At 37.4% G+C, this 17,864-nt stretch overlaps 1 protein-coding gene across 2 annotated transcripts in view; it reads right to left on the bottom strand.

The window, feature by feature from the left end:
- SPAG16 (sperm associated antigen 16) overlaps positions 1-17,864 on the bottom strand; it is a 1,249,495-nt gene that overhangs the window by 325,238 nt on the left and 906,393 nt on the right. For both annotated transcript variants that reach the window (XM_036756892.1, XM_036756890.1), the window contains exon 15: positions 6,332-6,458. In XM_036756892.1, the coding sequence (XP_036612787.1) occupies positions 6,332-6,458 (127 nt within the window). The remainder of the gene's footprint in view (positions 1-6,331; positions 6,459-17,864) is intronic.

Below are 17,864 nucleotides of genomic sequence, written 5' to 3' on the forward strand. Positions count from 1 at the left end.
AATTGGCTGTTATGGGTAGCAGTGAGATGTGACCCATATTTCAACCCTCTGATTGATCACTTACACTTGGCTTGGATAAGAGCCACCCTAGGATTACTACATTTAGGGGACAGAAAGAAATTAGAGAGGAGATAGAATGGTTAGGGAAGTAAGAGGAAACAGGAGAGTATAATATCACAGAAACCAAGGGGAAAGGGATCTGTAAGGAGGGGGTAGATACGTCAGATGCTACAGAGAGAGCGGTCTAGGGAAAAGGATGTTTATTGCCTCAGAAAGTCAGCTGTTTCCAATGTAATTAACATTGGGAATGAGCTAGAATTGCTGCAGAATAGCAGATCAGAGTTGGAGGAGGCCTCAGAGTCAGTCAATATGAATCTATTAAGCGCCTACTCTGTGCCAGTCATTGTTAAGGGCTGTGGATACAAAGAAAGTCAAGATCCCTGCCTTCAAGGAGCTCACAGTCTAATGGAGGAGTCAACAGGCAAATAACTACGTACATCCCAGAATTATACAGCATAAATGGAAGGTAATATTTGATGGGAATGAAAGTGTGGAAGGTGGTTAAAGATTCCTGAATACAGGGAAGTTTAACCTGGGTCTTCAAGGGAGCAAAGAAAGCCAGGAGGCAGAGGTGAGGAAGGAGAGCATTCCAGGTAGAATTTTATAGGCCTCACAATCTTAACTCCTTAAAATCTGTTTTTTTCTAAAATTTAGAGTGCTTGTCATACAATGCTCATTTTCCTCTCCTCTATCAAAATTTAAAGCTGGAATGGACATTTACCGAATCAGGTTTCCATCGTGTATTTGTCCTTCATTTTTGAAGGGGACCATGACATCAGAGAGATGATGACATGACTTGCGGTTGACTCAGATTTGAGTGAGGGAGGTTCTGTGCAAGGTCACCAGCCTCACTTTCTCCTCCAGAGACATCTGGATCCGGTGACCAGATATTCATCAGGATGACAGGAGATGACCCAGGATACAGTGGGCAACCCCTTTCAGGCTCAGGCCTTTTCATGTACTCACTTAGAGTGAGGTAATGCCCATTCAGTGAATAGGCCTCTTTAAGAAGTGAGTCAAGGGATGGCCCCTTTAATTAGAAAAAAAAAATCAAGCAGGGAGGGGAAGACCCTCAGGGTTGCTGTTCCAAAGAGAAATAGTTACCATTGACATTCACCCTAAGCCAGGAGGGCCCCAAATAACGTTCCCATAATTTTCATCTCAAACACCAGTTTCTCCTGGTTGGTAAGAATTGGATGCAGAATAATAGTTCCCCTCATTAATTGGTTCTTCTATATTTTGCAGGATTAAATTATCATTAAGGCAAGTAAAGACTCTGTTAATAGCTCTGCATTAAGCAAAGAGATAATTCAAGAAGATACCTAAACAACTGAAAATTTCCCCCAATACAATAAGATGCTACTATAGCAGACTTGTGACATACAGTCAATTCTGCTATCACACATTTTTTGAAAATACAAATTTGTTCCAAGGTGATTGATAAATTAGGGCACAATTTGAGAATAACAAGAATTTTACATTTGCTTATGTGCTTATGTGAAAATGTAGCAAACTGCTACATATGTATATGTACACATACACATATATCCCAAATTGAATATATATATATATGTGTGTGTGTGTGTGTGTGTATATGTGTATGTATACATCATATATGTGAATATATATGTACTTATTCAATATCCCGAATTGAATGAATCTTTGAGTATGTGTGTGTATGTATGTATATATGTGTGTGTGTGTGTGAGTTTGTGTGTACTCACTAAAAATCACTGTATTATGCAAAGTTGCACAATAACAACCACAAGGCTTACAAGGAAAATGAGATTAGGGACACAACACTCATCAGTAAAACTTTAGGAAAAAAGATAGGAACCTAATAAAAATGTTAGCATAGTTTTAAACATATCAAATGGTTAAGAAACACATAAATATTCCAATAAATAGTGGTGTTATCCAAAGCATTGGCTGTTACCCAGGCTGCCCCAGGTTCCAGTAGGGCTCAATTGGCAAAATCAAGGGCTAAGGGTAAAAAGGAAGCCTCGCTGAGCTACAATTCTAGGACTCATTTAATTTGGATATATACTATATATAATGTATTATGTTATCACATAGCTATACATGTAATATAATTGTATATTATGTTATTATAGAAATTTATCACATGTGTAGTATGTATGTATGTAGATGTGTATATATGTGTATATGTATGTGTATGCATAAATGTATGTGTATATATGTATGTGTATATGTATGTAGAGTGTGTGTGCTGGGCCACAAACCTAAGGACTCATTCAATGTGGGATACACACACATACACATGTCTGTATATATATACATATATACATAAACATACATATATACATATATATCTCCAAATTTGAAGACAAATGATTGAGGGAAAGAGATGAAAACATATGTATTTATTCAATAACCCAAATTGAATGAATGCTAGAGTCATGGCCCAGCAAGGCTGACCTCCAACCCTTAGCCTCTGACTTTGCCAGCCCAGCTCTGTTGGAATCTTGGACGGCCTAAGCAGCAGCTGAGGCTATGAATAGCACCACTATTTATTGCAATATTTATGTATTTCTTAACTATTTAGTATGTACAAAACTGTACTACCATTTTCATTAAGTTCCTACTTTAAAAAAATGTTTTACTGATGAATTTCTTGAGTGCTATGTCCCTAATCCCACTTACCCAGTAATCCATGTGGTTGTTATTGTGAAATTTTGCAGAGCACAGTGATTTTAGGATGTTTATGTTGTGCTATAGCAAGAGTTCCAAAATCTTCATCTCTTTCATTTTTCTCTCTAGATGTTCTATAATCTATTTCAATAAATATGTGACTTCTCTTTCTACCTCCAGTGATCTTTACCCAAATGCTCACCTCCATGTTCTCCCTTTCTGGTTTTTTCGTTCCCTCACATGTAAATACCTTATTAACATACTGTACTGACAGCACTCCCTCTTTTTTGCCTTCCTTTATCTCTACTGTTTGCATGAATATGATATGCCTTCCAGCACCATATTCTACTCATGGGTTTCATCCCACAAACCTAATCTAATTTGATCTAATCCAATCCAATCCAATCCATTGATCAATCAACAAACATTTCAAAAAGTGTCTTCTATGAGTCAGGCACTCTGTCAGGTGCTAAGGATAAAAATACAGAAATAAGGGAGCCCTTGCCCTTTAGGAGCTGACATTCTAATAGGAGACTAAACAAGTTGTTCCACTGAAAATATGTATAAAAAGTAAATTCACCATCATGGATAATCAATATAAGTTGGGGGAATCAGGATTGGCTTCTTGTAGGAGGTGGTACTTGAGTTGGATTTTAAAGGAAGATAGGGTGTTAAGTGGTGATGATGGAGAGCATGGAGGACATGAGAGGTAGTTTGTACAAAGGCATGGAGGTTAGAAATGTGAGGTTTAAAGTCATGCATGGGGAAAAATAAAATAGGATAGTTTGGCTGGAGCATAGAGAAGGGACTAATATATAATCCATATGAAAAAATTGTCTTGAGCAAGAATATGAGGAACCTTAAATGTCAAACAGAAGTTTATATTTATCTCAGAAGCAAAAGGGAGCCATTGGGGCTTCTTGAGCAAAGGAACAGAATGGTTAGATCTGTGCTTTCAGAATTGCAACTTGGAAGCCACTTTAAGAAGGCAATGTAGAGGGGAGAGATCAAATGCAGAGAAAGCAATTAGAAGTCCAAATCAAAGGTGAAGAGGGCCTGAACCAGCAGGGTCATTGCAGTATAAATAGAGGGAAGAAATGAGAGAGATATTGACACTGGGCTGTGAAGAGTTAAGGATAACTCTCAGGTTGTGAACCCAAATATATAAAGACAATGAAAAATAATCCCTGACCTCAAAAAGCTTTTGGTCTACTGGCAAGATATACACAACATACACAGGTAAGTATATACAGTGATATTTGAGGTAGAGGGAGAGATATGTAACAGCTAAGGGAATGAAGAAAGGCTTCTTCTGAATATGGCACATAAGCTAATCCTTGAAAAAGAGAAATAAATAGGGATTCTAAATGAGAGAGGTAAGGAGAAAGTGAATTCTAGATCTGGAGATCAATCTATGCAAAGACATCGAGAAAGAAATGAAATGGTAAATTTGAGTAATGCAGGATTTTTATTATAAATTAATGTGGGTGCTAGAACTTCCTTCATCTTCAGCTCTGGATGTTTGGCTGTTGGCTTCCATGTTCTGCTTATTGTAAATGAGTTAGAGAATATAGATGAATCAAGAGAAGGGGGAGTGATTCAGTTGACCCACTATCTACATTACATTATTCTCTGCTATGATGATAAAGTAGAAATGCATGTATAAACATTTTTCCTAAAGTTCTGGACATCTTCATGGTTAAAATTCTATAACATGATAGCACATAAAAGTAATGAAGAGATGAACTGAAAAATATGCAGCTACGAAAATTCAGACAATTTTCAGATACATCTACATTACATAAAAGGGCAAAGATGAATAGGAGCTACTGACTGTAAACATTATGGAATTTACGCAATAGGTCAGTTAAATCTACATGTTATTATACATACATTGTACCCTCTTTCCATGCACATACACAGGTGCACATATATTAACACACATGCACATATACGTACTTTTGATTCAGCGTGTATCATCAATTTTCTAAAGAAACTAATTGTCTTATGAAAATTAAAACAGCTATCTCCAACATGGACATAGCTATCAGTAACTCACGTTCTAAGACCATTCAGTAATGACTATATAAATCATTTGCATGTTGGATTCAAAAGTTAAGTTCTAAGTTAAATATTCAAGGTATTTGTAAAGAAATGAGAATGTTTCTACAAGCAATCAAGGGAAAGTTGTCTCAGGTCAGTATCTATAACCACATTTCTTGCACTGAAGAACCAAGATGAACAAATACTGATGGAAGAAAGTGATTAATTCTGATCATGGGTAGCCTTTTGTCTCACTATCTGACCATATCCTGTCTTTATCTTTTTTCTCTTTAAAGGGTCTTTCTTTCCTGTCCTCTGATCTGATCTACTTACAAACCTCTGGTAAGACTACCCATGAACATTATGAAGCTTAGAAGAAAGATCTCGTAGTATAGAGGCCCTGCATTCCACAGGATCTGTTTTAAATGCTTTCTTTGTCAAAAAGTATTGCTAAATATTGAACTACTGTAATGCTGATCCAATAGCATAACCACATTCACGAGCAATTACATTCACATCATGGTGGATTATATCAAGTACCATGTAATCATCATCATTAATAATTCTAGAAATTCCATTGGAAAAAAACCATAGATAATTGGAGTTATACAACACGATCATTATTAAATGAATTTTTAAGGGGAAGCTAGGTGGTGCAGTGAGTAGAACACCGGCCCCGGAGTCAGAAGGACCTGAGTTCAAATCCAGCCTCAGACACTTGACACTCTTACTAGCTGTGTGACCTTGGGCAAGTCACTTAACCCCAATTACCCTGCCTTCCCCCCTCGAAAAAGAATCTAAAAGAAAAATGATTGTTTTTAAAAAGCAGTCAGAAGTTGGTGATAGAAAAAGCTCTAATGATGTAAGCAGTTAAGATACATATCCATAAAAGTCATTTATATCTACAAGGTGGCAAAAAATTAAGTTGTTCTAAATACATAAACAGGTAAAATTTAAAATTTAAAATGAATTCTCTGTACATGAACCTACATTTCCATAAAAATATGATAAATAATGGCATACATTTAAATCCTGGCATTTCAACCATTTTTTGGCCGAAAGGCCTTGGTACCCTTTAGAAAATTTCTCTATACGCATACTAGGTAAATATAGTGGTAAATATTCATGCCTTCCATTTATCATCCTATCCTGAATCATCATTATCACTATCACCATCATCATCATCACTTCTCTCTATATATAACATACATAAATATTATAGAGATATGCATATAAATATAATGTATGCACATATATAGGTATATTATGTAACCTGTAGCCATATTTCTTGTACTGAGGAATCAAGATGAACAAATACTGATGGAAGAAAGTGATTAATTCTAACTATATATGTGTGTGTATATATATATATGTAAATATACATACATTATACAGACACACACACACACATCCATGCATACATATGTATATAACCACACAACAAAAGCTGATCTGAACTTTCAAAGGAACCTTGGACAGGGTCAATGAGAGAGAGGGCTGAAATTGGTATATGAAATTCTCCAAAATCAAATCCTTAAATTTTAGCTTTATGTCAAAGGAGGAGAAAAGATCGTACCTGATGAATCAAAGGCCACCTCATTGCCTGGGCTTGGACCTATATCAATAGATACCATTGGTAGAAGTTTCCGAAAGTCCCATATTTTTGTCACACCACAAGTGTCACAGGATGCAATCATGTGGCCCTTCAAAGCATAAGAGAGAAAAAAAGTTATTCACTCTACCTCAGGAAAATTGTACTTCTATGGATCATTTAAAAAATCTATATACTAAATTTTAGAAAAGATCACAGTGACCTTAACAAAGTCACTGACCTCCCTAGGCCTTAGTTTTCCTCATCTGTAAAATGGGAATACTGGACATCTGAAGTCCTTTCCATATGTGGCCAAAATATCCCTAGTGCCTAAAACACTGAATACTTTTTCTTAAATTACAAAGGGATCATTCAGTTCAAATACACAGAAACTTGTATTAAGTTTCAGGAGAAAATCTCTCAACAGATTGAGTTTTATGCGACATTCTCCTCCCCTAGCCCCCCACCAATTTTGATAATGTCAAAACACCAAAGAGTTCATTTTTAAATGAAATTGATGACAACAAACACAATTTCTAAAAATTTAGATGAAATGTCTAAGGCTTTTCTCAAGCTCTTAGCAATTTCTCTGGTTCCTGACTTTGTCAATCACTAAGCATGGCACTGACAGTCATAAAGGAGCTAGATGATACAGACAGTACTGACTCACCATGGAGGAGCTGATAGACCAGGGAGAAAGACAGAGACAGAAAGACATAAACCTATGCAGAGAGGTGGCATGCATTCAAACAGCTACAACTATAAAGAAAAGTACTTGAAAAGGCCACAAAACTATGGAAATGGGAAGGACAAAAGGGGGTGGGTTGGAAGGACACCTATGTTTACTAATGTGACTAGATGGAGTGGATCCCAATAAGAGTAATGATGAACCAACTATCATTTATTTTTAAATTCTGTAACTGTTGTCACTGGCAAAACAATGGCCTTGTCACGAATCTAATAAATGTGATGCTTAATCTTTTTATGTCTTAAAAGGAACATGGAGAACTTGGCCCATCTTCAAGTATATGAGCAGGTATTACTGTGACACTAAGGAGTTGTTGTCTAAAGCTAGAAATCAAGGAAAGAATAAATGGCAAATTCTGGCACACAAGATATTGGTCAGAAATTCCAAATAATCTTTTGAATCTAGGGATTATGAGAAACTAGGAACCAAGACAGAGAAGGTACTTTTTGAACTGTGGGAGTAGAGAGAAAGCAGCAGCTCTAATGAGTGTATCAGCTTCTTCCCAACTCAGAGACTACCTACCCAAAGGCAGGTATAACCAGACCATCTGGCCTGGTGTTTCCAAACTCATCCTTTCACTGTGGCTATGGAGATGATTTTTTGATAGCAGAGTGAGAGCAGAAGAGCCAAACTGTAGATGGTATGCATTTCTAGGTGGTTTTGCCTGTGAATCTGTATTTTTTCCCTATTGTATGTGCCCTTGGGGAAGACAGAAGGGATGTAGCAAGCTGCCGCAGGTCCAAGGCGCAAAATATCTTGAAAGGCTGGGTAATGATTACTCTGTGTCATGAGACCAGTGACAACTATGTTCTTGACAACATGTTTAGTGCCCTTCTCAAGGTACTCTGACAATCAGAGCCATGATTCTAGAGTCTATCTGTCCTATAATCATTGAGTGTTCAATGGAGGTTATTGATAGGCAGATTGAGAAAATGTAAGAATTTCTAAAGGTGGTTGGTTGGCTGAGGGTGAAACAGTGGTTCCATCAGTGCCTCAGGCTGAAGTTGCACTGCCATTGTCTAAATCCGACCTTGTTTTTTCATGCTTTTTCCAGAGGGTTTAGGAGCTCACTGAGCCAGTCTCACACATTTTCAATGGATTCTGTTAGAGTATGCTACATGCTTGGTAAACTGTGGCAATGAGGGATTGCCCATTGCACAAGCCAGTTCTTCTAATGGAGGGTGAAAATAATTTCTTGAGGGACTGCTGCAGTTTTCAGTGTATTTGCTTTATCTTATTTATACTTTAGAAAGTTATGAAGATTTACAAATTTTTTGGAGCATTAAATAATTGAATGTTTTCCTGGAACAATCAACCACATCTCAACTGTTCTGCTATAAGGCAGTTTCTTCAAGAGAAGATATGAATACAAGTCCTTAGGGAGCACATCTCTTACCCAGAGGGGTCTGTGAATTTAAGAGAAAAATTTGATAATTGTACTTCAATATCATTAGTTTCCTTTTTAATCCTATGTATTATATTTTGTTCATTTCAAAACATTCTGAGAAAGGGTCTGGAGGCGCCACCAGAGCAAAGGGCTCCATGACACAAAACAAGGTTAAAAATCCCTTGCACTAACCAGATAATTTCATTTTGGATGGCTTTCTTCCTTCTGCTCTGCTTAGCATGTGTATACATACATACATACATACATACATACATACATACATACATATATACATACACACATACATTTATATATATATACAGCTTATCTCAAAATTTAATTACATACTTACATATGCTCCATATCTTATTTTCATGACAACACTGAAACCATGCTTTTAAATATCCATATCTTGGACTGTTGGTCCTCAGAGAATAATCTGCTATGTTACTTTAAATACAAGAATATCCACTAATAATGTCTTTGAGAAATGCTAGTAAGTATGGATTATTTTTCCTTTAATGTTTCCTTTAAAGTATTTCAGGGAGGGAGAGAAAGAGTTGATTTGAATGTTAAGAAATTAGTATAGTGTTTGCATGTGAATGTTAACTACATGCTACTTGATGAGAATATAAGATGGTGATAGTGATAATTGATTATAAAGATGGCACTTTACATTTGTATAGCATTTTGCATTTCTCAGAATGCTTTCCTATGCATCATTTCATCTGATCCTTTTCAACAACCCTATTAAAATAGTCCAGACAAGCAGTATGATCCCCATTTTTCAGATAAGAGAATTGATGTTTGGAGAGAGTAAATTAAATGTCTAAAGTTACTTGTTCCAAAATGATAACAATTTAAATGTGGGTCAAAGTTTATGCCCAAGTACATATCATGTGATGGCACTTTCATGCACTATAATGGAATTCTTGGAATTCTTTTTTTTTTTTTTCAATGCAATTTATTTATTTAACATATTTGGTTTTCAGCATTGATTTTCACAACAGTTTGGATTACAAATTTTCTCCCCATTTCTGCCGTCCCCCCCCACTCCAAGATGGCGTATATTCTGGTTGCCCTGTTCCCCAGTCAGCCCTCCCCTCTATCACCCCCCTCCCCTCTCATCCCCTTTTCCCTTCCTTTCTTGTAGGGCAAGATAAATTTCTACGCCCCATTGCCTGTGTATCTTATTTTTTAGTTGCATACAAAAAGTTTTTTTGTTTTTGAACATCTGATTTTAAAACTTTGAGTTCCAAATTCCCTTCCCTCTTCCCTTCCCACCCACCCTCCCTAAGAGGTTGAGCAATTCAACCTAGACCACACATGTATTATTATGTATAACCCTTCCACAATATTCATGTTGTGAAAGGCTAACTACATTTTGCTCCTTCCCAACCCATCCCGCTTTATTGAATTTTCTTCCTTGACCCTGTCCCCTTTCCAAAGTGTTTGTTTTGATTACCTCCACCCCCATCTGCCCTCCACTCCATCATCCCCCTGCCTTTTATTTTTTTTTTTTTATCTTCCTCCCTCTTCTTTCCTGTGGGGTAAGATACCCAACTGAGTATGTATGGTATTCCCCCTCAGGCCAAATCTGATGAGAGCAAGGTTCACTCATTCCCCCCTCACCTGCCCACTCCCCTCCTCTCCTAGAACTGCTTCCTCTTGCCACCTTTATGGGAGATAATCCACCCCATTCTATCTCTCCCTATCTCCCTCTCTCAGTAAGTTACTCTCTCATCCCTTAATTTCATTTTATTTCTTTTAGCTATCTTCCCTTCATCCTCAACTCACCCTGTGTCTGCTTTCTCTCCTTTACATATATATATATATATACACATACATACACATACATACATATACACATAGATACATGCATACATACACATTCACTTATATATATACATAAACATATATATATGCATATATATATATGCATATTCCCTTCAACTACCCTAATGCTGAGGTCTCATGAATCATACTCATCATCTTTCCATGTAGGAATGTAAACAAAACAGTTCAACTTTAGTAAGTCCCTTGCAATTTCCGTTTCTTGATTATCTTTTCATGCTTCTCTTGATTCTTGTGTTTGAAAGTCAAATTTTCTATTCATTTCTGGTCTTTTCACTGAGAAAGCTTGAAAGTCCTCCATTTTGTTGAAAGTCCATATTTTGCCTTGGAACATGATACTTAGTTTTGCTGGGTAGGTGATTCTAGGTTTTAATCCTAGCTCCATTGACCTCCGGAATATCGCATTCCAAGCCCTTCGATCTCTTAATGTAGAAGCTGCCAGATCTTGGATTATTCTGATTGGGTTTCCACAATATTCAAATTGTTTCTTTCTGGCTGCTTGCAGTATTTTCTCCTTGATCTGGGAGCTCTGGAATTTGGCAACAATATTCCTAGGAGATTTCTTTTTGGGATCTATTTGCGGAGGCGATCGATGGATTCTTTCAATTTCTATTTTGCCCTGTGGCTCTAGAATATCAGGGCAGTTCTCCTTGATAATTTCCTGAAAGATGGTATCTAGGCTCTTTTTTTGATCACGGCTTTCAGGTAGTCCAATAATTTTTAAATTATCTCTCCTGGATCTATTTTCCAGGTCAGTGGTTTTTCCAAGGAGATATTTCACATTGTCTTCCATTTTTTCATTCCTCTGGTTCTGTTTTATAATATCCTGATTTCTCATAAAGTCACTAGCTTCCACTTGCTCCAATCTAATTTTTAAAGTAGTATTTTCTTCAGTGGTCTTTTGGACCTCCTTTTCCATTTGGCTAATTCTGCCTTTCAAGGAATTCTTCTCCTCATTGGCTTTTTGGAGCTCTTTTGCCATTTGAGTTAGTCTATTTTGTAAGGTGTTGTTTTCTTCAGTGTATTTTTCAGTATTTTTTTGGGTCTCCTTTAGCAAGTCATTGACTTGTTTTTCATGGTTTTCTCGCATCCTTCTTATTTCTCTTCCCAATTTTTCCTCTACTTCTCTAACTTGCTTTTCCAAATCCTTTTTGAGTTCTTCTATGGTCTGGGGCCAGTTCATGTTTTTCTTGGAGGCTTTGGTTGTAGGCTCTATGACTTTGCTGTCTTCTTTAGGCTGTATGTTTTGGTCTTCTTTGTCACCAAAGAAAGAATCCAAAGTCTGAGACTGAATCTGGGCGCGTTTTCGCGTCCTGGCCATATTCCCAACCAACTAACTTGACCCTTGAGTTTTTCAGTGGGGTATGACTGCTTGTAGATTACAGAGTTCTATGTTCTACGTTTGGGGGGGAGGTGCCAGCTCTGTCAGAGCCGCACTCCTCCTTCCCCAAGGACCCCCAGTCCAGACTGGGCTCAGATCTTCGGCAGGCTGTGCACCCCTGCTGTGATCCGCCACTTAATTCCCCCCACCAGGTGGGCCTGGAGCCGGAAGTAACAACAGCTGTAGCTGCCCCACCTCCGCTGCCCCCGGGGCTGGAAGCCGAACCGCGAACTCCTTCCACTCCTGCAGCTTTTCCCACTAACCTTCTCCGCAGTCTTTGGTGTTTGTGGGTCGAGGGGTCTGGTAACTGCTCACGTATTCAGGGCGCTAGGGCCCCCTCCACCCGGCTTCTGGACTGGATTGTCCACGCCGCTCAGGCTGGGCTCTGCTCCACTCCGTTCCCAGCTCCCAGCTCCCAGCTCCCAGCTCCGTGTGGAATAGAGCTCACCCAGAGACTATCCGGGCTGTCCTGGGCTGGAGCCCTGCTTCCCTCTGCTGTTCTGTGGGTTCTGCCGTTCTAGAATTGGTTCAGAGCCATTTTTATAGGTTTTTGGAGGGACTCGGGTACGGAGCTCACTCTAGTCCGTGCTTACCAGCCGCCATCTTGGCTCCACCCCCCAATTCTTGGAATTCTAATGTTGCTGAAAAAGCGTCATCCCTAGAGTCCGGGTGACCTTGGGTGAGTCACAATCTCTCTAGGTCTGTTTCATCTACAAAATGAGGGGGTTGGATTTGATGAACTTGATGATTCCATTTAGCTTTAACATTCTAGGATACTGTGCATAAAGAAAAAAAAAACAACAACACAACAACCTTGTGGGGTCATCAAGCAAATGGCAGAGGTATTAAAACCTAGAAATTTCAATTGCTTTCAATATGTGAAGGTAATGACCTGCAACTCAGTATTAAGGTATAACTATAATAAAAATGTTTAGGCTCATTAGAAGGAATATTAGCATTTCCAAACATTTTTAGTATTGATGCATTAAAGAGAGTCCCTCAGGCTGGGTCTGAACAGCATGAAAGGACCAAATGCATTGCACCATATCTAAGAACTGATGGAGGTCTCCTAGACAACCACCTGGGGAGAGGAGATAAAAGAGTTAGGCGGGAAAGCAGAAGCTAAAGGTAGAGAGGTTCAGTATATGAAGGAAACAGAATAGGGGGAGACATGGGGGACAAAGGATCCCAGGTAGGAGGCCCTGGAGAAAGGCATAGAGAAAGTTCAGAGACCTCACCCAGCCTCATTCCTGAGGATGCTATTTACCAAGTAATAGATGGCAAGTGACCATCCTTTATGAGGGGGTTCTGAAAAAGGTCTGTCTGAAATGCTTGTTAGAGTCCTCATATATTTTCAAATATGATTTCAAATTCCTCATTTTCCAAATAACCCTTTTTAGCACAACATTTTTAAAAACAGGTTAAAAACCATGGACATACAAATAAACTTTTCATTAGATCATTGATTTAGGACAGTGAGGGACCCGAGAGACCTTTGAGTCCAACTCCTCTATTTTATATGAAAGAAAACTGAGGCCCAGAAAAGTTGGGACTTGTTAAGGTCACATACATAGTGAATAGAAGAGTCAGGATCTGAACCCAGGTCCTAGGATGTTAAAGTCAGGGTTCTTCCCACTGGACTGCTTTGCCTTTCAATATATGCCAAAAGAGACAATGAGTTCAAAGCACTTAGTAAATATTAAAATACAAAATTAAATTAAAATACTAAAATTTTTGTAAATATCAGCTTTCAGCCACCCTTCTCTATGGTCATCCTTACTAATTCTCTCTTTCATGAAATGAAGGCACTATCTGAATTCTGTAGCTTCAAAACTTTTTGAGAAAGAAGGAAAAGTAATAAAGTAATAATTTTTCAGAAGTGAGATCACCTGAGGAGAAGGCTCTGTGAAACTTATACTATTATAGACTTCAATTTAAAAAAAGAGGTGGACATTCTGTGCCAAGATGAATAAATGGTCACAAAAGATGTTTGACTATTATTCTATGCCCAGTTGAACCCAGTCAAAACTGTGCAAAGAGGTCCCCTTCCAAGCCACTTCCCCAAGAAATGTCTTTACCTTATTCCCTTCTCTAAGTAAAGGTTTCACCAGTTAGTTCTTTTTCTATGTTATATTGCTACTGATATCATATAACTGATTAAAATCAGAAGGATTTTGTAAAAACTGATATGTTTATTCTGGTCTTTGGGAAGTAGGAAATATTTTTCTATCTTTATGCTGGAAACAGGCCACTTTATGGGGGCTTAAAGATGGGGAGTTTAATTGAGTGGTCACAACGACTATAACAATGTAAATGGGGGGAAAACTGAACACTATAATTATACTGAACAAGTCTGATCCCAGAGAAGAGATAAGAAAGTACCATCTTCCTCTCTGCTTTGCAGAGGTGGGAGACAAGGGGTATGAATAACTGCATATGCAGTCAGACTCAGGTGATGTGTTGTTTGGTTCTGTTGAACTGCCTTTTCCCCCTCTCTTTTTTATTATATGTTACAAGGGAGGGATATTTGAGTGAAGAACAGGAGGGATATATTTGGAAATGAAGGTGGTAGAGAAAATACATAAAATATTTAAAAAGAATATATGTATATAATATGTGTATGTGTGTATACGTATGTATACACACACAGAAAGAGAAAAAGAGACAAAGAGATTTAGTTGTTTAAATCCTCCATTAAAAGAAGTAAATGTCTCATTGCTATATAGTAGTGACTTTAGGTTCTGAAAGATAATGCCAGAAAAGAATTCATTTTTCAGATCTAACTTGGACAGAAAGGTTTCAAGTATAGTTTAAGTGATAGACCATATGTATACCTATCCTTCGAAGAAAATTTTTACCTAGATATTCAGAGAGGTTCATCACTAAAAAGTTGAGATTAGGTGTCAGACACAGAGCATTAATCTGCTTCTATACTCCCAGTGCACTAGATATTAAAATGTAACTGAGAAATATTTGATAAAATAAATAAAAATGTAATAAAACAGAGATAATGTTTATATGTAGTTTTCTAAGTTTGCCAGGATCCTTATGAGTAGGCTAGTGGTCTCTGGTTTTATTTGAATTTGTCATCACTGATGTAGACTATATTCAGGGGCACAGAGGAGTTGCAATCTTTGTTGGTGGATAGAGCACCCATAAAGATAAATTTGTAAATCCTTATAAATGTTTACATATGTCTATTTGGAAAAGAACTTCTTCACCCCATTTTCTCTCTGCCCTTCCCAAGTATCTTGGTTACAACATCATAGAAGTTCCAATGTTATCTGTTGTCTTTGACTCTGGAAGATTCTTCTAGTACAGTTAGTATTTATCATGGCCTCAGACAACCATTCTCGAGGACTGGTTTTGAGAGATAACTTAGGAGTTAGATTTGCTTTAGGGAAAATTTGGGTTCAAAGTAGTTAGGTTAAGCCACACCAGTGAACTCACATTCAAAGTTGACTACAAATCTGATGTGACTTTCTAAAGCTTTCCATAATCTACTCATTTTTTACATTGGAATGAATTCATATCCCTGGGCATGGTTAAAACTATATCAACCCTAGATGATAAAAAAACCACTATCCTTTGAGTCATTTTTTTCTGTTATCTGAACTTTACTAGGGCAAAAAGACTTTCATGTTAACAAGTTTGGTCTAAATGAAATGGAGTCTATGACGTCTAAAGAAGAACATGGTCAAATGTGTTCAAGGGATTCCAGTCAGAGACATTCTAGTCTTTACAGTCTATTGTATATACAATGCTATGCAAGTATTTTAGGAGATTGTGGTAGAAAAGGGTAGGGAGATACCAAGAGATAGTCCATGTCTTTAAGGACCTTATAACTGTTATAGAGACGAAACATATGGTTAGTTAAGAACAATGAAACAGAGTAAAACATCGACCAATATATGGTAATCTACAAAAATGCAAAAGTAACCAGATGGAACAGATTGAGGTATTGAGTGGATCAAGCAGAGAATGGTTGTAATGAGAAACCGTGTGAAAGGCACTCTAGTTTGCACATGGGGTCAGTATAGACAGAAAATATGGCAGAGTAGGTAGAATCCTGGACTTGGACTCAGGAAATTTCACCTCCAACACTAGCTAGCTGTGTAACTAGGAGTACCTTAGCCTCTTGAAATCTTAGCTCCCTTGTTTTTAAATTGGCAATAATAATACCTGTAGTATATTCTTCAGAGCGTTGTTGTCAGGCTCAAATGAAATGTTGTTTATAAAGCATATTGAAAACCTTAAAGCATTATATAAATATCCAGTCATACTCACTGGGTCAAAATTTATGATTTCCACCCCCTAGTAACCAATAAGCTTTGATTTATTTTACTGACAAGGGTATTTACCTAAGAGAGTACAGATGAATTCAGGCAAGCCCATGCCTGCTATCTAAAGAAATTTCACAATGTAGATACATTCCTCTCTCTGGTCAGCAGCAACGTTCTCCTATGTGAAGGATGTTATTTCAAAAATAAAATTCTAGCAGCTACATGTACAATACACTAGAAGAGACCACCTTGGAATTTTAAGATGAGTTAGATACAAGGGTTCTTAACTTGGGGTCTGTGAACTTTTTAAAGAATGTTTTGAGAACTGTTTCAATATAATTGGTTTCCTTTGTAATCATATATTTTATTATATATGTTTAAAAATATTATTCTGAGAAGGGATCCATAGCATAACCAGACTGCCAAAAGATCCATGATATAAAAAAGTCAAGAATCTCTAATTTAGAAGGTTATGCCAATTTTCTAATAATGAAGGATGGGAGTAGGACTGAGTAAGGCTATGAAAATGGATATAAAGGCATACTGATACCTATTGATCAAGGTCACAGATTGTTTGATGCTGGCAATTCATTCCTCCATCTAGAATACCAATGAAGATTCCCAGAGATGGGGGATTAATGTTCATTCGGCCCTTATCATTTACTGCCTTGCATTGGTAATGTTTATGTGTGCATGTTACAAGCACATACTTTATCTCACTAGCTAGAATGAGTATGAGCTCCATGAAAGTTTCTAACCATCACCAAACCATGTCTCACTCATCTCTACTTCCCCAATATCTAAAACAGTGGCTACACATAGGAGATATTCAACAAATATTTATGAATTAATTTCCTAGGCATATGCTAATGAACAGGGTAAGCATAGGTTGGTCTAACTTTATTTCATGCTCAAGATGGTGCCCAGACAATGAACTTACGCAAGCAAAAAGAATGGGGCCAACAAAGCACTTGGAAAGCTTTGTATTATAAGAGCAATTCTTACAGCTATGTTTTATTCAAGGAGAAATGGAAATTACTAGCATGGTGTGTGAAACTAATGCATTCTGCCTCTGGCACTAAGCCTCTCCTAAAAGCTCTAAAGATATATTTTATAATTCTCGTATGAGTTTCCTTCATTTTCATTCTCATTATTGGCATTAATTCAGATATTCATATGTGAGATCTTTGTCTTTGCAGGGATGTTTCCTTCTGATATGCTTGGTTATATCACAGCACCCTTTTTGTAACATAGGTACATAGTAACATATTGTAATGCCAAATCAGGTGACTGTGATTTCTGAAATATGAATGAATAAGGCACAGAGACTTAAAGTTAAAACTAAAGCTTCGAATCCAATATCTGAAAAGTGAAGCTGTGTTGAATTGGTTTTGCCTGTGCCTCAGTGTTTACTTCAATAGAGAAATTTCAATTCTGTTGCTGGTCCTAATAGTAAATATTGAATCACACAGCCTCCTTTACATTTCAGAGAGATCAAATGTCATAAATTGGTTCTTCTTCTCTTCCTAGTCTCATTCTTTCTGCACTTTCTTCCTTTGTGATTTCATCACTTCCATAGCCTCAATTCTACCTCTATATTTGTCACACCGGACCTTTCTTCCAAGCTCAAGATCAAGATTTCCAGCTTTCTCTAAGATACGATGACCTCAATATCCTTCTAGAATTCAAACTCAACATATCTAAAGTAAACTCAGAGCCCTTCCTTTGAACTGCCCTTGCTCCTAACTTCCCTCTTTCTGTAAATCTTATTACTATCCTTTCAGTTACCAGACTCCTTTGAATCCTTTCTCCATTGTCTGAAAACATCCAATCAATAGCTAAATTTTATTGATTTTACCTTTGTA

Source organism: Trichosurus vulpecula, chromosome 4 (assembly GCF_011100635.1).
Source record: "Trichosurus vulpecula isolate mTriVul1 chromosome 4, mTriVul1.pri, whole genome shotgun sequence".
NCBI classification, from domain to species: domain Eukaryota; kingdom Metazoa; phylum Chordata; class Mammalia; order Diprotodontia; family Phalangeridae; genus Trichosurus; species Trichosurus vulpecula.